The 20,185-nt window shown below is 39.0% G+C and overlaps 1 protein-coding gene across 5 annotated transcripts in view; it reads left to right on the top strand.

The window, feature by feature from the left end:
- Positions 1–20,185, top strand: part of TET1 (tet methylcytosine dioxygenase 1) — a 93,471-nt gene that overhangs the window by 28,016 nt on the left and 45,270 nt on the right. For all 5 annotated transcript variants that reach the window (XM_026059927.1, XM_026059928.1, XM_026059931.1 and 2 more), the window contains 2 exons: positions 355–405; positions 17,559–20,097. In XM_026059927.1, coding sequence (XP_025915712.1) covers positions 355–405; positions 17,559–20,097 — 2,590 coding nt within the window. The remainder of the gene's footprint in view (positions 1–354; positions 406–17,558; positions 20,098–20,185) is intronic.

The following is a 20,185-nucleotide window of genomic DNA, read 5'->3' on the forward strand; positions in this document are numbered from 1 at the left end:
CCGCCGCGGAGCCGCACGAGGCGCGCGCCCGCGACGCCGCCTGGAGGAGGGCGACGGCGCGGAGGGCGCCGCTGCGGCAGGAAGCAAGATGGCCGCCTCGTGGGCGCCGCTGTGAGGAATGCGGGGCACCAGCGAGGCCGTCTCCAGGGGGGCGGCCGGGCCTCTCCCCTCGGCCCTCGGCGGCGTCGCTGCGTGTCGGGGCGGCAGCGGGGGGGCCGCCTAGGGCCCCGCCAGCCCGCTAAAGTGCTGCACGTAAAGCATTCTGGGTATTTAAAAATGTTGCAGTTTAATAATAAAATTGGAGGTGCCTGCCTTTGTGACCACAACTTATTCTGCAATTTGATGTTTTTTTAGGTTCTAACTGAAAACAAAAGACCTCAGAGGAGGAAGCAAAGAGTTTTAAAGGTAACCAATAATTGCTTTGATATTTATCCCCTGCCATTTTAAGCAGCATTTTCTTGTCCTATAGAATAGGAAATCAAAGGGTTAACCTCTGGGAAGCAGTGTTTTCCAGCTATTCAGGAGATTAGCTAATTTTAAAAGCACAGAACATTTTCTTTTTTTCCTCTCTCTCTCCAGCATGTTGTGTACATATTTAAATCTTTCTGCACGAGTCTGCAGACTCAAAAGTTTGCCTTCCATTGTATTGAAGATTCACTTTAGCTTCTTGTATTTCTAGTTTATTCCTTCCAAAGGTAATAGTTGAATTTTGTTTTTTTCAGTATACAGATTTTATGGCATCTGAAATTAAGTGCAAGATGTCAATGTTATAACATAAACCAAGTTAATAAAATTGGAAATTTCCTGCCTAAATTACTGTAGTTGCAATTTGCTTTTTTCTTTAAGCTTTGCAACTCCTCAAGTGAAACTGAAAATTTCAGAAACTTACAACAGTCTGCAGTTTCACACGGCAATACCTTTCTTTGAGATTTTTAAGATGGCTATCTTTCATGATACCATGATAACAAAAGATCAGTGTTTCAAATTAAAACACTTTGTTTTTTATAACAAAATAAGTATTATTACATTTATGGCTTATAACAGGTAGTACATGGATATTGCATTTTGAGTTCATCATTAGGATATTTTGAATAGAAATAAGTCATGATTTCTTTCAAAACTAAGATGTTGCAGGGTGGATGGTGCAAACTTACTATAAGATGAAGCTAAAGAAAATGAGAAAAATGTTATGTTTAAACTCTTATTTTACAGAGCTATTATTTTTATATCTAGTGCAGCTAAATGGTTTCAGATATTTTAGCATTGTTTTGGTACATTAAAATTTAAGAAGTTATTGGACATGGTAGATTTGCTAAATGAATGTCTGTAGTGTAATTTCCTTCAAAAACAACCCAGTTCTTAACAGTTTGTTTTCACTATTGTACATTACAAAACTTGCTTAAAGGATTTATAACTTGTTCAGTAAGGCAAAATGAGGTGAAATGTTAAGATTAAAGAAGGAACAAGTAAGTGTATTTGATTTGCAAGTATATCCAGTCTCAGGAGTGTCTCTGTCTGTCTTTTAATGTGGGAGTAGTTGTGCAAACCACCTCTTTGTGTGTTAACAGTAATTGTGGTAATACAACACTAGCAAGTGCACTGTCTTTCTTTCATCAAATAAATTCATTCATTAAAAAATTAGCACGTTTCATTGTTATGGATATGCTTTTAATTATTTATTTTAATTACTGCTGCTTTTGTAGCACAGCACAGGTGTAGTTAAAGCTTTAGCATTTGTTCATATATTTTGTGCAGTTAAGTAGATACTAGTGTGCAAAATAAGGTCTCTTTGTAAATGAGTCATTCAGTTTTGTAATGTGTAATCAGTATGACACCTGTTCTGTTGAAGTGTGATTTTATTTATTTGTTTGTTTATTGGTCATAAGCAGATATGTTATAGTAGGGGTTCATAGTGTCTCCAGATTTTTCTCTTGAGTTCATTTTACCACTGTTTCTGATTTGATGGCAGGGCAGGTTGCTATGTAATATGATGCTGTCGTTTCTCTCCTTTCCCAAAAGCTTCTTGAACAGTTTTTTTCTTGGCTCTTAGATGGAAAGGCTTGTCTGTTTTTGTGTGTATGCATAGTATCGTATGTTAGTCATTGGACTTTTGTTTGTTTTTGTTTTGACTTTTCCTTTGATGAGTTGATTGTACAATGTTTCCACTTTGGTTTTAGATACTGTAGTTTGTGTCTTCTAGTATTTTGTTTTTGTTTTGTGGTGCTGAATTGTATTTGGTAAGAGTTCTTCACCTGCATACACCAAGAAAGGTGTCGTATTCCTGAAGGAATTTCATGGATCAAGTAGGTTGGAGATGTTGGGATTTTGCGTTGTTGTTTTGAGGGAAGCTTGGTCATCCTAAATTAGGTTACATCTCTCTGTCAGCTGCAGTAAACTTATAAGAAGCTACATAATTTACACACTTCTTCACAAGGGCATTTCAGAAATATGACAGYCTGGTGTATTTCTTTCTAACCTGCCTTCTTTTATGGGTGGGATTGGTATGTAAACTAGTACTGTAATAATACCCGTTGAATTACAACTCCAACCTCTGATTTAATGATCAGTAGTGGTTGAATTAATCCGACCAGTGACGTGCTGGAAAAAAAAAAAACAGAATATTTCCATTTAATGGCTTTTTTGCGTTGCATTTCGCCTCCAATATGATTGTAAACTTTCTTAAAGGAGGATTTGTAGTACTCTAATAATAAATGTAGTTAGCATTTCTCTAATTGTCCTAGGTTTTTATAGATGTGTAATCATTTACGTGGATAGCTAGGATATCTTTCAGGTTATGCTTTTTAGGACCAGCATGTTTACAAAATCTTCTGTACAGAGTGAAAATAAGCAATGCTTTACTGTTGAAAATGGGTTGGACAGGTATAAATGTTAAGACTAAATGTGATACATACTGTTACTGTGTAAATTTTGTTTATTATTTATCATTTTCCATGTTTTTGTTTTACTCCTCCTTGCTGGTTATTGTAAGGGGAGCTGTTTAGGAAATTGTTCTGTGCCATAAATACCCTATTAGGTTCTCCATGTTTATTTTGAATGAACATCTGAAACACTCATCATTTGTAGCAAGCAGATGCTCATTGAAGAAAGAATCGGTGCGAGTTCATAGAAATGGATACTAAAGAAAGAATACTTATAGTTTATCTTGCTAACCTTGTATGCCTTCCTCAGTTAAGCAGACCCCTCTTGTGCTTTACTCCTGATAGTGGAAAATCTGTTTGAAGGGATTGGTACTTAAAATTCATTTGCCTGCATTTCAAAAGGCATATACGGTCTCTTCACTTACATAGTAATACCATCTTCCTTTTAGCCACTTAGCAGTTTCTCTCACTCAGTTTGGGCAGTGCAGTGCACCTCTCCTTAACAGTGAGGAAATGTTTGCAATCGCACGCAAGTTTATAACACAGAGCTCAGAAGAACAAGACAGTTGAACATGGCAACATATTGTCAGGGAAATCGACAGTTATCAAGTATAGCTAGCAGTGGAACCAGTAAGGAAACCTCCCACAGATCAAGATACAGCTGATGAAGAAGTACAGTCCATGGTCTTTCTACTAGGTTCTGCGGAGCCAAGGCTACCGTTTGAATGGCTGCAGATGTTTGCTGCGTTGATGGAGATTTAAAAAAAAGGAAGAGATTGTGAGAGATCCACAATAATATATGCAGTGCTAAGTGAGTATTATAACCGCATGCACATTCTCTGTTCTTTGACTGATTTTGTTTGTGCATTTATGCATAAGCACCATAATGGTAATCGTGGGTGTCAAGAAAGTGCAAACATTGCCTGCTAAACTGTGTAAAATCAGTTCAGTTTAAGCCAAGCCAGAAGCCAAAGATGACTTGATATCTAGAACTTTTGGTGTGTTTGTAAACAAATACATCATATTAATAACTAGTAAAAGTCATATTTCTATGGAAGTTATGAATATGTACTTGAGTACTTTCTTAATTCTTCTCCTCTATGCATACAAAATGTAGTATTTCTCATCAAAAACAGTTTTCAAATATGAAGTCAGTACAGCAGACCTGCTGTTAGCTCTTTTACTTTGAGGTTTTAGTTGTGCTGCTTAAAGAAATTTAAAACCCACTTTTTAAAGCTCATATATGTGCTAGCAAAAATGAAGAAAAGCAACTGCTAATGTCCATGATCCTGCTTCTAGTGAGCATGGATTGAACTGATTTTGAACATTTATTCTAATTTAAGATATATGGTGTATATTTTTAGTGCAAAATGTTTGCCAGAATACTTAGCTGGAAGTAATTCATTTTTATTACTCTTTTTTTTTTTTTCCGCCCCCCCTTTTAAAATGAGATATCAACAAGTCAATGGATGGAATCGCACTACAGTGGAATTTTACAGATGAAGAAGACAGAATGGTGTAATATGAATTGGAAAGGATGTTGTCCAGAGCATACCTATCTTGCATTTTGTGTTTCTTAAAGGGATATTATCACCTTGAAATCTATCTATTTAAAAAAAATCAATTAAAATTGATTTGAGTACTGATTGAAAATGTCTGCCTGTTTCTTTTGTGCCTTTTTCCTTTTTTTTTTTTTTTTGATAGGGAAAAGTTCGCTTTTGATATGTGAGTGACCCACACAAATAAGTCAACTTTATTTTTAAAAATAAATAAGGAGTTACTTAGGTAACTTAGTTAAAAGCTAGGTAACGTTTTTCAAAAGAAATGTTCCTTTAATTTTGTCCTATTTTGAAGCTGATTGTGTGGCTAAATGGTTGTTTTTTTTTCTTCTTTTTTCTTTTTTCTTTTTCCCCCCTCTTGATAGGCCCGTGCAGCTCAGTTGAAATGAGCAGGCATGATTCTGGTTGTAATTTAGAACCATGCTTCCTTGTGCGGTCTTTCCAGCACTTCACATGAGCTACTATATTTCATTTGTATGGGACTGTTAAGACTTATTATGTATGTAGGTATTTTCGAATGAAGTCCAAACAAAGAAGGCCTTTATAAAGGCCTGCAATTTATTAATCCTACTCCAGTAATTTTATCATCCTTAATTTTGAAATGTGTTCACGAATCAAAAAATTGTTCCGAATAAGAGTTGTGATACTGCTAGATCGTTTGGGTGTGGGAGTGGTGGAGTGTTGGGGGGCCCGTGAATAATTCTGTCCAAGCTGCTACTTTGAGCTAGTTTCGGGGGGAGCTGAGGCCCTGTAGACTTTACCCTGTGGTGCTCCCTGCAGTGCAGATGGGTAGGATGCAGAGATGCTGCTCTTCCCTTGTTCCCCCTGTTTCTGCAGAGCTCCCTTCAGCGCTGCGCTCTGCCTCGTCCACCTCCTTCTTGGGGCTGCCATGCTACTTGCTGAATAGGACCGTCATGCTATTCTCTTTTTCCCCCTTCAGTCCAACCAAAAAAATGCTGGGGGAAGAAAGGGATTCTGTCAGTGGAGTGGAGGACAGGGAGAAGTAGGGTTTTCTGTTCTAACTCATTTATTGCATAGCAGAAAAGTTGTGAGAGTAGTGCCACTCTTGTTCTTGCTTGGGGGACCTCGCAGGCAGAGGTACAATGAGGCTGGGAGGTGTGGAATAAGGCCAGGCTGAACTAGTAATTTTGGTGGGGTTTTGGGTTTTGCATGTGCTTTGAATCACTAGGCTTTTGCAAATTCTGCCCACCACTGTGTGTTTTAGTGCAGTGCTGGAGCTTGCACTGTAATGGAAACCCTGTAATAGAAGAGCTTATTAGAAAAGTAGAAAATGTGTTTGTGATCAAAACTGTCTTGAAATACTAAATAAAAGTAAGATAGTTTGTGGGAAGGAAGGAAAACGTGTCCGTGTATGGATGCAGGTCAGATGCATGGGTAGTAAGTATATTTATATGTTGTTTAGATGTTCTTAGTGAAGTTGCAGCATTACAAAATAAACACTGATTTCTTATTCCAGATATGCTGTTTTGTCGATGCCATTTGTATTCATTACTGCATGATTTGCTTTTACTGCATATTTGTACTTGCTGTATATAACATGGGTGTTGAAATATTTGAGACAGCTTTGCAAATTCCGGAAATCAGTTGTCAATCTTTGCTGTTTATGGTGTCCATACATTGATAAATTATAACAGTATCTAGAAAATACTTTGAAAATGGGCGCTAACAAATTGTTTAGACTCCTATACCATATTGCTAAGCAAGTTTGTTTATTGCCTTCAGTGACTGAAAAATCTGGTGAGAAGCCCCCAGGTTACTTGAATGGGACTAGATCTTAGTTGCTTTGTTTTTTTTTTCTCTGGTGTTACACTGAGATTTTATACATGGTGTTAATGAATAGGAAAATATTCATCTTTCAGTTACTACTATAGGTGATTTCCCACTGACTCTAGTAAGAGCCTCATCTGTGTAGAGACCAAAGGATTTCATTCCTCCTAAAATTAATTTAACTGTAGGATTTTATTTGGGAAGTAAAAAGAATCCATGCATTCTTAGAAAGGTGTTCCCTTTTTAAATATCAAATTTCTGAATTTTAAACAATATCAGGAAAGAAGGAGCAGAGAATTACTAGGGACTAACTGGAATCACTTTTCCTTAACTTATGTACATCTGGTATATAGAATACATGTGTCTGCTCTTGTTTTCCTAACAGCATTAATATTAAGCATTCTGGAAAAAATGATTATTAAGAATTTTCAAGGCCGACTTAAAATTCCGTAGTTTGTGTCACACCCTTAATTGTGAATTCCTTCTTAATTGATCTTTTTTGGTGTTGTCCTTATTGTGTTACAAGTTAATTGGTGCTCTGTTGTAAAATTTGGCTCTAAAATTCATTTTTGTAAAGTAAAAGTTTTACTGAACTTGTGAATAAGAGAGAAAGTTTCCATGTATTTGAAAATGTGTAGCATTTACTTTTGTAACAGATGATCGTTGCCTGAATTTTGCAACCCAAATGTTGCTGCTGTTGCCATGCTGCTCCAGAACAACATTGTTGTTCCAGTACCTGAGTGAAAGTCAGTGTTCCTCTAAAGAAAAAATAGAAGTTACATACAGTATAAATTCCATTTTGAGCTTTATTTAAAAGCGAAAGTGTGCTAGCTGATACAGACATAGAGGAGAAACAGCATTTTCCATTTTTTAGGCTTTTTCCTCATGGGAATAGACAAAACATAGATGTGAAATCCTGAATAGTGCTGCAGCCTTGTAGCTAGGTGGCCTGAGTGATCAGCACACCTTGCTTGCCCCATGACTGTTTTTATTTCTTGTAACTGAGTTACCTTTAGCTGGTTTTCTGACTTACCTGTCRCTGCCTTTCTCATTGCTGAAGTGTTTGAGTTGTTCCTTTTTGTTTTGTTGCCTCTCATCACCTTTAAAACCAGGCAGGAATATACCCATAAAATAGATGTTTACTTTTGGAAAAGACTTGAGCATGACTTGCTACATTGTGTATTTTGGGACCTCTGCTGATTTCTTTTTAGAAGTAATAGAAAAGGGTATGTGTGTGTGAGGGCTGATTAACTGCTGTTTTGTGTCTGTAGCAGATTTGGACTGAGAGCTGCTACCAGCATGTAGCAACTCTTAAATAATATAATTGCTTATACAACAGAATTTAGGAACTTGAAATAGATCCTAAATTAAAGACCTGAATATCTTCCTGGTTAGACTGTAGGAACTGGAATATGGTGTTATCTTAGGCAGCAGTTCAGATCTTTACTGAACTGAAACTGAGGGAAAATTATTAACTTGTGTCAGTTTGGTTCGCATGCCATAAAGGCAGGCAAGATGGTTGAGATCATCCGTGCTGGTGTGGGGAGGCTGTAAGACTGAATTAATTTATTTTTGTACTGAAGCATCATGTTTTAAAAATACCTCCAAAAACTTGGATTTGAAAATGCCCGTGGATGAAAAGGACATCAAAATCTCTAATAAGATACTTCCGAAGCTCCCTCTCCCCCTCCCATAGTTCCAGTCCAGATTTCTCTGGCCTTAAGTTAAAGTCATTGAGTCTTGTTATACTTCTGGCTGCTAGAACAAGGAGCCTTCTGTTATCAGTTTTCTGTTCCACGTAGACATAGTTTGTGGCCTTTCAAATTTCTTTTTCTTTGGTAAATGGTAGAGTGAACTCCCTGGGGCTTTCACTTCAAGATATTTCAATTCTTTGTCATTCTTGTGGTCCCCCAAGCTCTCTCCAGTGTGTCAACRTTTTGCTTGAATTGTGTATGCCAGAACTGGACATGCTATTGCATTAGCAGATGCCAGAGTGCCAAATACAGGATATAAAATAACCTGTCTTTTCCTAATTATATTTTGTGATTTATGCATCAGAAATCTCACTAACCCTTTTGGCCATAAAATTTCAATAGGAGTTTCTACAATTACTATGTATTTGGTTATTGACCATGTTGATCTCTTTCTTAAGGTCATTGCTTTCTCGTAGAAAGCAATATTTTGTAAATACAATCTGAAGTCTGTTGCTAGATAAGTAACTTCAGCTATACTGAAATGTTTGCTTGCAGCTCCCTTCCCAGTCAATTCAGGAAACACTGTGTCTGTTCTTTTGATAACTTGCTATATTTTTATCAGGAATAATTTCACCTTTTCTTCCAGGTCATTGCTAAAAATGTTATATAATACATAGCTGCGGTATGTTCCCTGAGGACCTCATTATGAACACTCTGTGATGATTCTCCATTTACAATTACAGGCCAGGCAATACTTTCTAATGCTATGGCAATGGTTGAATAAGTGAGTAGACCACAGGAGACATTAGGATGTATAAATTCAAAGCCTAAATTTCTTTCATCTCTAAATTTGAGTTAAAGCACTTTAGGGGAAGTTTATGTTATGGAATACATGTTGCTGCTGATCTACCATTTTTCTTTTTTGGGGTGAGTGCTATATTTTCCAGAGCTGCCAGTATCTCTTTGAGTCCTCCATTTCAGTGTCGAAGACAAATGATTGAGTAATTCAAAACAACAGTAAAAGCCAGGCAAGATACTAGTTTGTGCTGGCTTCTGTTGCAGGAAAAAAATAATGTAATGGCTTTTTTTCTTCTGTAACACATCCAGTTTTGGGTGCCTGTAGAGGAGAATGGTGCATTCACTGTGCATTCCTTATCTTGCTTTTGTCTGGAGCTTCCACAGCCTGGAGCTCAGGGTTGACTGAAACAATAATTTGAGTTTGTGGCTCAGAAAGCGTATTTCCAAGTGGTAATCTAATAAATACACTTCTCAGGGGGTCACCATTTGAAGCATGTAGAGCCTTGATTAGTGCCCTGTACCTTCAATACTGCTAATAAGTGCCATCCTTTAGGGTCTCATACTATAGCTCTTACTTGTACTTACAAGGTGGTCTTACTGAAGTTATTATACAACATAGGTGGGAGGATTGTGTTAATGGTGTGGGAGGGAAAATGAAGAGAATAAAGACTTAAAGACTTTAAGGCCATAATATACTAACTCTGCGTAGAAAGACAAGATGAGGAACCTCTGTGGTGGGAGAGCTGCCTAGTGTTTGAAGAGCGTAGCCAAGAGGATACAAACATAGATAAAATGGAGATGAAACTGAAATGAGAAGGAGAGAGAGCTTGTATGTGGGGGGTGTATGCTGAATTCTGCAGTGGGCAGGAAGCTAATCAAGATTCCTGGGAATTGACTGTGTGTCCCCCATCCAAATGACAATGGGATGAGTCCACTCTATTGAGGACAAATTTGGAGTTTAGAGAGTCAAAACCTGCAGAACTATCAGAGATTTGGCAGAAGTGTGGTGGTGTTAATCTGCACAATATTATGAAGGCAAATGTAAGATCAACTGACCTCAGAAATTGTGAGCAAAGAGATTTGATGGTAGATCATACCTGTAGTTAATGAAGAACATAATTGGCCATGCAGAAGGAAGAGGAAGAAACAAGGAGAAAGATGCATAATAATCTTTAAGATATTCATATTAAGTTATTAGGAGTGATGTTTCCATTCCAACCTTTCTTGAATTCAGACTTGGAATTCACATTGGCCACATCTTAAAATTTCTATTCTGCTATAACTATTGCTATTCCACTTATTCCCGGATACTTTTTGGCTTAAAATAAGGAGACAAAGGGTCTTTAAAGTGGAAGCTTTAAAATGAAGAAGTTAATATAGGCACTGTTTTCACATTTTGATTATTCACAAAATAGGGGGAAAAAAAGTTTTRCTTGTAAATCAGAAAATTGTTTCTTTTTTGAAAAGCGACTGAGTTTATTTACTATTTTTCAAAGTCATTTTCTTGAGTTTGAGGAATGCAGACACTATAGGAGAACAAAGCTAAACTATTTACTTTACTCTGGTGGTCTTCCTGGGAGTCTCCAGTTCAGAGTCCAATGTTCTTTCCTAACCTGCACATTTTTGGGTTCTTCCATTCCTCTTTTTCTCCAGTTCACTCTTTGCACCTGCTGTGGAAGATGAGTAGTTCAAAACAAAACCAAAAAAATCAAGTAAGAGAAAAGATGAAAAGTGAATGATCATTGGCATTAACTCTCAAGCAAGTTCCCAATTGGAGTGGAATTCCTACAATTTGGAAAAGATTTTTTCTAATGCAGCCCCATATAAAGGGATATCTGCTGAACAGGTGAAACTAGCATCGGGGATTTTTCTGGTGCTTGCATCATTTGGAGTGCTTTGGGCATTTTTTCTACTGGTTTCCACTTGCGCTACAGCAACACTTAAAAGGGGAAGGGTACTAGATCTGAAATACTATTGCAATATTTTACTTCAGAGTTTGAACTAGAAGGGAAGAGAAGAAATAATATTCTGATATTTTTTTCAATTGATGGATTTTGACAATGTAAATCGCTGATGATGCGTACAGGTGCATGGAGTGAGGGGGGGAACAAATCTGATTTTCCTTGTGTGTTTCAAGGGATAGATGTGATACATCAGTAATGTTGGGGTGTATAACGCAATAGAGTTAGATGCTCCTCCCAGGAGATCTGCTCTTGGCAAATCCTATGTACAAACTGATTACCTGTGAGCTAAGATGTTTTTGTATGTTATTTTTCTTGGTTGGCTGACTAAATAAACTCTTTCCATGCCTCATTTGAATCGTGGATCAGTTTGAGGCATGCTGCACTGCTTTGCAACATCATTCTTGTGTGCAACCCTGAACATTTTCTGTAAATGTGGTCTAGATCACTGGATTATGTCAGTTTATGCAGAGAGGACTCAGGAGTTATGAGAGGCATTTGGGTCCTACAGGAAGGGAGGAGCTGCTGAGGGCTGTTGCCTGGCAAAGTGTGCAGGGAGGAATAATTGGGGTTGCAATAAGTGGCGTAAGATAAAGTCTAGAAAATACTTTGCCAGATCTTCTAAGGGAGATTTCATCATTTATATTGGTTAGAATAAATAATGATAAACTAGGCCCGGCTCATTCTTACCTACATGTACCTCCTGTTTGCCCCCTGCTCTGCTTTTTTGGCTTTGGCTTTGTGGGGGAGGCAGAAGACAGGTGCAGGATGGTGTTTTTCAGGTCTCCTATTTGCTTGAAGTGTCAGCTGTAGTTGAGAGAGTGATCTTTGTTGTTGGGACTAAGGATAAGGAAGAAAAATACCACCAACTAGAGCAAACTTTTCAACTGTTCTAAGATCCAGTGTGAAGTGTTACCTTCTGAGATACTCGAGTTCGTGGCTTTGGGTGGATCTGATACTCTGGGCTGGGGAAGTGGCAAATGAGGGATGCCTCCGGAAAAGCACAGGCATTCCCACTCTCCTGAGTGTCTGATCACTTTCTTCGTCTTCTCATTCCCCTGAATTTCCATATACGCCAGACCTCCTGCTAAAACTTTTCTACATCATTTTTCCATATTTGCTTTGATTGTAACAGTTTCTAAAATACTGAATTATTAGCTCTTCTGAGTTCTTCCTCCGTGTGATTGTGAACGTGGTTCTCTTGGGGAACAAAACCTCTGCACATGCAGACTTTGTTATATTAGTAATTATGTTACCAATTCAGTCTCTTTGCAAAAAGGCCTATGGAGAATGTGCTTTACGTGAAGCAGTATACTGAAAGATGCATACTCTTTCATGTTTGTTGTCATTATGTAGGGTAGAGTAATAACTGCTTTAAGCTTTTGGTGATGTTTTAAGCTTTTGGTGATGTTCATGGGAATGAGCGTTAGGTAGTAGCTTGGTCTCTACTCACTTTCCTTCTCTCTATACTGGTTGTCTGCTCAGAAATCCTGCATGGCCCACAGCCTTGGGTGGCAACCTGCAGCACATTGCTATAGTCTTTGTTATTACGGGTGAGTATTTATTTATTTTTACTCAGAGCAGCGTGATCCTAAATAGAAGATTATCACTAAATATATTCTTGTATGTGTAACTTTTTTGGAAAGCTAAAAGCTTGGCCACTCTTAGAAGGTTGCCCTATGCCTTCCCCAGCATCTTGTCCCGTATTTTTCTCTCCTGTAAACGGCCCACAGCTTTCCAGGTAGCTCTGTCTTTGCTCAGCATGTGTGACTGTTTCCCCAAGCCTGTACTCTCCAGCTCCCTAATCATGTCCCCTATCCTATCCATGTCTTATCTCCCTATCCATGTCCATATATGTTGGTCCAGTACTTGCATCTCCATTGGACAGTGCAGGTCCTGGTTTCTTCTGAGTGTCTGGACGTCCTGGGGAGCAGGCACCAGAGAACAGGAATAAATTGCTGCTGACGGTTGACTGGTGTTTTATCTTTTGGTGAGGCAGTGGCATCTCAGTTGGACCATGGTTGAAACACCACGTTCAAATATTAGAGGAAGTTCTTACTTTTCTTTTTTCCCCAAGCAGCTTTTCTGAAAGAACGTTTCTCTTACCGCATTTGAGTAAATGTGGTAAATAGAGCTGAGCTCTGAGGTGCTACCAGCTCCGTGCCAACCTGAACGAGCATGCTGGGCTAGCTACGTGGCTGCAAGCACTGCGTCGGCATCCAGGCTGCGGTGGATAGGAGGGGCAGAGCGCAGGCGCTCCTCGCTCGCTCTTCCTCTTACGCTGAGGAGTGCTGTGACCCTGCAAAGGGCTGCCTTCCAGGCCGTCCCCGTTATCAACTGGCACAAGGTGGCAGGTGCAAGTATTCCTCGATCCGTTGTGAACTGTATCCTCATGGGTGTATGAGCAGAATCCTGCATGGAGGGCTAGTCAGGGAGACTTGCTGTTGATCAGTAGGTAACTTGTCACGATTTGCTCTTCTCCTTTGAGCCGTTTCATCAGTGGCTGATTCTGGGCATTATCTGTTATTTCTGCTTCAGAGGAGCAGTTGTTTCTGGCTGTATCCTTTGGTACAGTGAGCCTTGGTACCACCTGTAGAGACTTGAAACATGAATCATAAACCCGTGGTCTCCTCTCTGTTGTGCAGGAAATATGGACGTGTCTTTAGGGTAGTTTAATCATTGTATTTTGATTGAATTGGTGAAAATTTTGCATTACTTCAGAGGTGGGTAAGCATCTTGTGTTAATATTAAAGTCTGGTCCTTTTCAGAATGATTTGCTCTGATATCAGCTGTGATGTTGGATTCAAGTTTAAGTACTTTAGCAATGGCTACAGCAGGCTCTACTCTCATGGTCCCTGTCCATGCAGGGTCTAAGCTTGAGCATGATTTGCTGGTGTTTTACATCTCCCGACAGAGGAGTGCTCCCATGAACGAGGAGGAGAGGAAATTACTTTTATTGATCCACTTTGTTCTTTAGCTTTTGATTACACTTGTGTAAAAGCTTTAGAAATCAATCTGATCAGTCTTCTGTGCCCAGCTTCCACGAATTCTGAGCCTGCTGTGTGGAGGTGTGGGGTCCTTGACTGTTGTTTCAGGTGCTTTGATTTAGGACTCGAAGATAGATCGCTGCTAGGTTGTTGGGCTGCAGAAAGATTTTGCTGAGCTATTACTTTTGGTGTGTCAGGCTTCGACTGGGGGGAAGAATCAAAGGAGCCCTGCCCCGCTAGTGTGTCTGCATTGCTTCTTATGCTGGGAACAGTAACTTCGCACGTTAAACAGAGAAGGCCACCGAAAATTCAGTGGAGAAAGGAAGGARAAAGGTGTCTTTTAGGATTCATTGCAGGTCAGTGGCAAAAGAGAAAAAGCAACACAGTGCTCAAAAGGAAGAGAGTTTGATTTTAAAAAAAATGTATTTCTGATAATTTTTATTCTTTATATGGAAAAATAAAATATGAATCTAACAATGCCAGTGGTATGATTCATCTACTTTTTTTTCCTCATTGCGTGTGGGAAGCTTCCAGTAATGTTAGTGGAAATTATGATGTATGGGGAATAATTTTATTTTTAAAATAATACTGCTTTACTGCTGAAGTCACTGGTTTCTTGTGTGAGCACAGCACTACACCTGTGCGCTTCTAACAGTTTGGGGAATTTCTGAGGATTTTCAAATGCAGCAGTGCTTTTTGGTCTGGTAAAAGTATTTCACTGAGGAACAGCATAGCTGAGAGAAGTGTGCTGACGTTCTTGCACTTTGAGCTCTGTCAGCGGACTCTGAGTCCGTTCTCATCTCTGAGGATCAAGGAGGAACCTTCTTCCTCCCTGCCCCCCATTCCTCTTTCATGTTGAAAACTTATAAATGCTGGGAAATTATTTTAATATATTTGCTCCTATTTCCTCCTTTAATTAAATAATTCTCAATAGCAATTTTGCATTGTTCAGACAACTTCTGGAGTGATCGATTGATGTGCTTCAAGACTTTGACCTTAGAAGGGATGTATTTCTTCATTCCTTTTTCTGCAGAAGTGGCCCCTGCTGTCACTTTTTAAAGCTGTGCCAGGGGCTCAGACATTACAGTTGAAATGGCAATGCTGTATTTTTTTATTTAATTTTTTTTCAATGACCTCAGAGGGGTCACAATTTTGTTCCAGGTCATCTGTTCCAAATACCTGTTTGTATGAGTGTATGGACTTGGCTAAATCCATCCATGGCCACTTCTTTGTTTATTAGTAAGCAGATAGTGCCTTCCTTGATGAAATACTCTGCAGCAACTGGGGTAATTTGCATTGCTTTTTTTGCCTGTACTCCCAGGGGGTCTTAGATAAACTTTTTGTTGAAGAAAAAACTGAAGTTTCATATCCTAGTTCTTCCTGAAGTTAAACTTGGAGGGAAAAAAAAAAAAGCTAGTTAATTTAAATGCAGCTTTTGTGTAGGTATAGAATTGTGGGTTTTTACTGTTCAATGATGTACCCTTAAAATATTTTCTGGTACAGCTGCAGGTGCCTGTGTAATGCATTTACCTCTGCTAACAGTTGACTTGCTTAATTGCTTTTGTGGAAGCCTTAGAAATTGCTCAGGTCTGCTGCAGGTCTGTGGATCATTGAAAATCGCCAGGATCCATAGAAGTTCAGGCTCACAGACCATTAGTCAGTATCGATGTAATTATATCCATGTAAATAAAGACCATTAATATAAGGTATCTTTCTTAATGTAAATTCCACAAGTTTGGCTTTGCTGCATAGATGCTGGATACATTTTTTACATAGCAGATCCATGAAAGATTATGAAGCCTCTGATAAAATCTGGGGCATAGTATAGATTCTCTGGTTTTGTTTTTTTAATCAATTAGAAAATGGTTGTAGGGTGAACACTGGGCTCCATCTGAAGTTGGGTCCATAAGCTTCATTTTGCCTGGGGGTTTCTGGCAGTAATATCTTGATGGTTGTGATTAATCAGGAGTTTATTTTACATTGGTACCTTTTAGTTATTTTCTTAGAGAAGTCCATGCATTTTTCGTTGGTATGACCATTAAAACGTGTTTGCTTTAACTAAATATTTTCTATTACATTGGGTGCTATTTTCTGCGTGCTTCTAAGATCTACTGTGCCAAGGTATGGTTTAATTAACAAGTTGTATTGCTTATATCTAATTTAAAAAGCAGTATCATTTTGCTTGCTAAGTAGAGCTTAGGGCTACAGAATATTGAAATAATTCTTAGAGATTATAATAAGCTTAGGTACCAGCACTGTCTATTGTGATTTCAATTTTTTTAAATAAAATGTAATATAAATAGAAATACATTTTAACTTAATAAAAATCAGATTTCTGTCTTTATTCTTGTTTCCTCCTGAGTTCTTATCTGAATATATACGTGTGTGTGTGTGTATATATATATATAAATATAAAAGTTAATTACATAGCTCCTTACTTCATAGTCATAATACTATTTTAAATGAGACCTATATGAGTATTCTTTCCAGGACAAGATATTCTGGTACTATCTAGTTTTTGACATGTTTTGACCATGTGAATTATGTAATATCAGGGAAGATGAAGAATATATTTAAGTATTAGAGTTTAGAGTTCACTAAAGTACTGGTAATCATGATAGCTCAGTTAAATGAGATTGTTCGGACATGTGAAAGTTGCCATCTAAATACACAAGCGGAACATTGTTGTGTGTATTTATCAATTTTATACTTTTCTACTAAAGATCCCTGTCATTTGCCACCCACAAGACTTTTTTGTGGCGCTCTGTGGCGTTCAGTGTGGTGGACTGTACATCTCTGTGAAAGAGCCTCCCCAGTGGTGTCTGTAGCTCTCTGCTGGTGCTGTGCAGGGGCTTCTGGCAGAAGCTCTCAGAAGCTGTCGCAGCTCCCTCTTCCCTTCTTGGAATTGCTGCTCTCGCTCCTTCAGGATTATCTTTAGGAGCGCCTCCGAGGTGAGGCGAAGCAGCCGGCAGGCAGCTGCTGGCACCTCAGGCCTCCCTTACCGTGCAGCACATCCCAAGCAGTTAGCAGCAGGTGATGGGCATGCAAATTCTAGAGTACGGTTTGGTGTTGCTTCAAATTTGTCTTGCACTTGCACTATTGCCTTAATGCCTGAGAATGAGACAAACTCTTAACCTGAAATAAATTTTCCTTGTTCTGGTTTAAATTGTCACAGGGGCTACAGTCTTCGTTGTTCGCAGCAACTCATTGCTGATATTGTCGAAGACATTATATATAAAACAGAGTTCTAGCAACATAGCTCTTTATTTGGACAGTCTTATTGTGGCTTACTATCCATTTAGATTTTGTTGTCCTTGTTGTCCTACATTCTGTTGTCCTTTTGTTGAAGGAATTGAAACTAAGCTGAAAAACAGCCATTCTTACTAGAGTGACCAACGAAGCGTTGTATCACTTTATTGGTCTAGCCACATAGGTATATTTATACTGAGTTACTAGTAAACTTTTTGCAATGCAAGCCTTCAGATTTCAGTCCTGCTTTGAGCTCAAGGGAGACTTTCATCCACTTATGCAAATTCATTGTGAAATTGAATCCTTAGATCTGATTCTAAGGGCTGAAATCCTTTAGCTTTACATTCAGAGTAAGTTTCCATCACTGCCACATGCACACACTTTCTTTTTTCTTTCTTTTTTTACCTTTCTCCCCTCCAGAACAGTGAAAAAGAACTGACTATAAATATGAATCAGGTCTTTAGGCTTCAGATTTTTTTTATGACTTCCTGTTCTTTTTTTTTTTTTCTGTCAACATCTGTGCCTGCATTTAATTAGGGTATTCTTTATATCTGTCAAAGTAGGGCTTAGTTGCTGTAAAGCTTATGCTTCTTATTTTTATTTTTTTAGCAGCTGTTACAACAATTTTTTTATTGTTTTATAGGCAAATTTAGAAAACAAACCAGTAAATGGCCGCAGACCAGAACTCATGGAATGCAGTATATGTGGTCATGGTGAAAAATACAGGGTGAAAACAAACCAAACACTACCCCTTGAAAATGTACAGTCTAAGGAGAAAGAAAGAATGACAGGCTTAGAAGCAGAGAATTGGGCACATAATGAGAAGCTGTCTTTTGGTGTCCATGTCAATGGAGATATCCATGGAACTGTGACAGGGAATGAACACTTGAAAAATACTGAAGAAAGTGAAAGAGCAGTCTCTCCCAGTCAGTTAGCTGAGCCAAAAAAGTCATTTGCACAAACCATCAGAAATGGCATAAAAACCCTACATTATTCACCACCAGAATCAGTTGTTTCCCTGAAAAAAGTATCTGTAGAGGAAAGAACAGATTTGACAAGCAACTCCCATACGCATTGGACGAAGGCTACTAATCTGAATAACATTGTAAATACCCTGACAACTGGTGTTAGTTGTGTTCACGCAGAAAAACAAGGAAATGTTTTCATGAAACAGAAAAACTGCACTTGTGTGGTCCTTCAAGATTCTGATAAGTCGGTTTTGCAAACTGGTTCTGTTTCGGATCTGCAAGGAAGTTTGTGTTGTCCTCCGCTGCCTGAAGAGGAAGCCCCTGCAGAGAAGGATGGCCTTAAAACACCCGACCAAGAGACACTGCAGGAGAATTCTTCACTCCAGCCCACTTTCTTGTCCCTGATTAAAAACAGAAATCTAACCGTAGAGCAGGTTGTAGCTATTGAAGCTTTAACACAATTATCTGAAGCCCCTTTAGAAACAACTTCACCAGCTAAAACTGAAAGTACTGAATATACAAAAGAAACAACTTCCAGCGTGCTCCAGAGTTACAAAAGGGATATTTCATCCTCCTTTACCTCGCCTACGTTGAAGGAAATCAAAGACACTTACTTGCAGAATGAACAGCAGCTCTYGTCTCACTGTGCTGCCTCGCAGAAGCAGCTCCCTAATAAGGCAGTGTTGTACAATGGACAAAGTTTGATTTCTGAATTGCATGATAAACCTGCCAATCTGGCTGGTGAGATGTATAAATTACACTTATCCTCACAAGACACCAAAACTTTATCTGATGTAACATCGAATGCAAAACCATTTTCAGGTCATACTACCAAGAATAATTATATGCATGATCAAGTCACCCTTGCCCGGTATTGCAATGCTTCATGTAACGTCCAGCAAACAAGTAACAACTTGGAAATTCTTGCCCAGTTAGAGCAAAAGCCAACCTGCAATGATTTGAACTTGAAAACTAATTCTTTAATTAAAGAAGGAGGAATTCACAGCCAGGATGAAGAGGATGTAGCTACTCAACTAACTCAACTTGCAGCGTTAATTGAATCAAACCAGACAAATCCAGAGCAGAAGAATGACATTAAGGCATCACTGCTCAATCTAATATCACATGAGAGGCAGCCAAAACATAACCAAGATCAGTGCCTGTTGCAGAAAAAAGAAACTGTATTTCTTAGGCATAATTATAGTTCCTTACTGTTAAAGCAAAAACAACCAACAAATAAAAAAGGAAATGCTGTACCATGGAAACCAAGACACAAAAAGAAGCCTCAAGAAACACGCTATCAACAAAATAATCAAAACCAGCTCGAGCTGTTGCCATGCCAGCATAGTGAGTTACGGGACATTTGGATATCATCAAAACTGCACAGGCTTGGTCAAGCCATGCCACAGGACTCCAGAATAGCTGCATCAGAAAAAAAATCTCCAAGAACCAAAGTACAGAAAGCACTGAATCAAAATACTTTATCATCACAAGAAAAAACTAGATTATTTCTTCCACAAACTCAGATAAAGTTCCACAGATGTTTACCTGAGGTACCACAGGAGAAAACAAAAGACAGGTTGTTTGGCTGCGAAGTGCTGAATGAGCAGATCAAAGCTGCAGGCTCTGGTGACCCTCTATGTATTGATCCACTGAAAAATGATGTTATTACATGCAACCAGTATAGTGACCTGCCCTCCCCTAATCCTATGGCCGTTTCACAGTTGAAAACAGCATCCTCGCTAAACAGACCAAGTGAAAATGTACAGATGTTTACAGAAAAAAGTAATTCTCAGGTACAGCAAGCAGCGAATGTTGGTCAGACACATCCTTTGCCTCAGGCTCTTAACCAGTCTAACCTGAGAGCGAACGAAATGCAGAGTGACGACAAATCCTGTTTTCAGCGGGATGCCGTCGAGCAAGTAGATGCAAAGTTGCAGCTGCGGCCTGTTCCCTGCGGTGGGGCCTGTGTGCCAGGGGCCGCAGAAGCTCTCAGGAATATCGAGTGCGCAGGTGAAGTCACCGTTCTAACGGCAACGAGCTTTGGTACAGACCAGCCACAGAGCACGGGGGACTCGGGGTCCTCTCCAGCAAAGAACACGCTCAGCAGTTTTCTTGAATCACCTATGAAGTTTCTTGACACCCCTACAAAAAATTTAATAGATACACCTACAAAAAAAGGACAGTCTGAATTGCCAACTTGCGACTGTGTTGGTAAGTCCTTTTGCTAATTTTTGCATATACCTTTCAAATGGCTTTGTGTTCACGTTGCTTCCCTTAATGCAAGGAAGTGCACTTGACA

This window comes from Apteryx rowi, unplaced genomic scaffold (genome assembly GCF_003343035.1).
Source record: "Apteryx rowi isolate R43461 unplaced genomic scaffold, aptRow1 scaffold_162, whole genome shotgun sequence".
In the NCBI taxonomy this organism is placed as follows: Eukaryota; Metazoa; Chordata; class Aves; order Apterygiformes; family Apterygidae; genus Apteryx; species Apteryx rowi.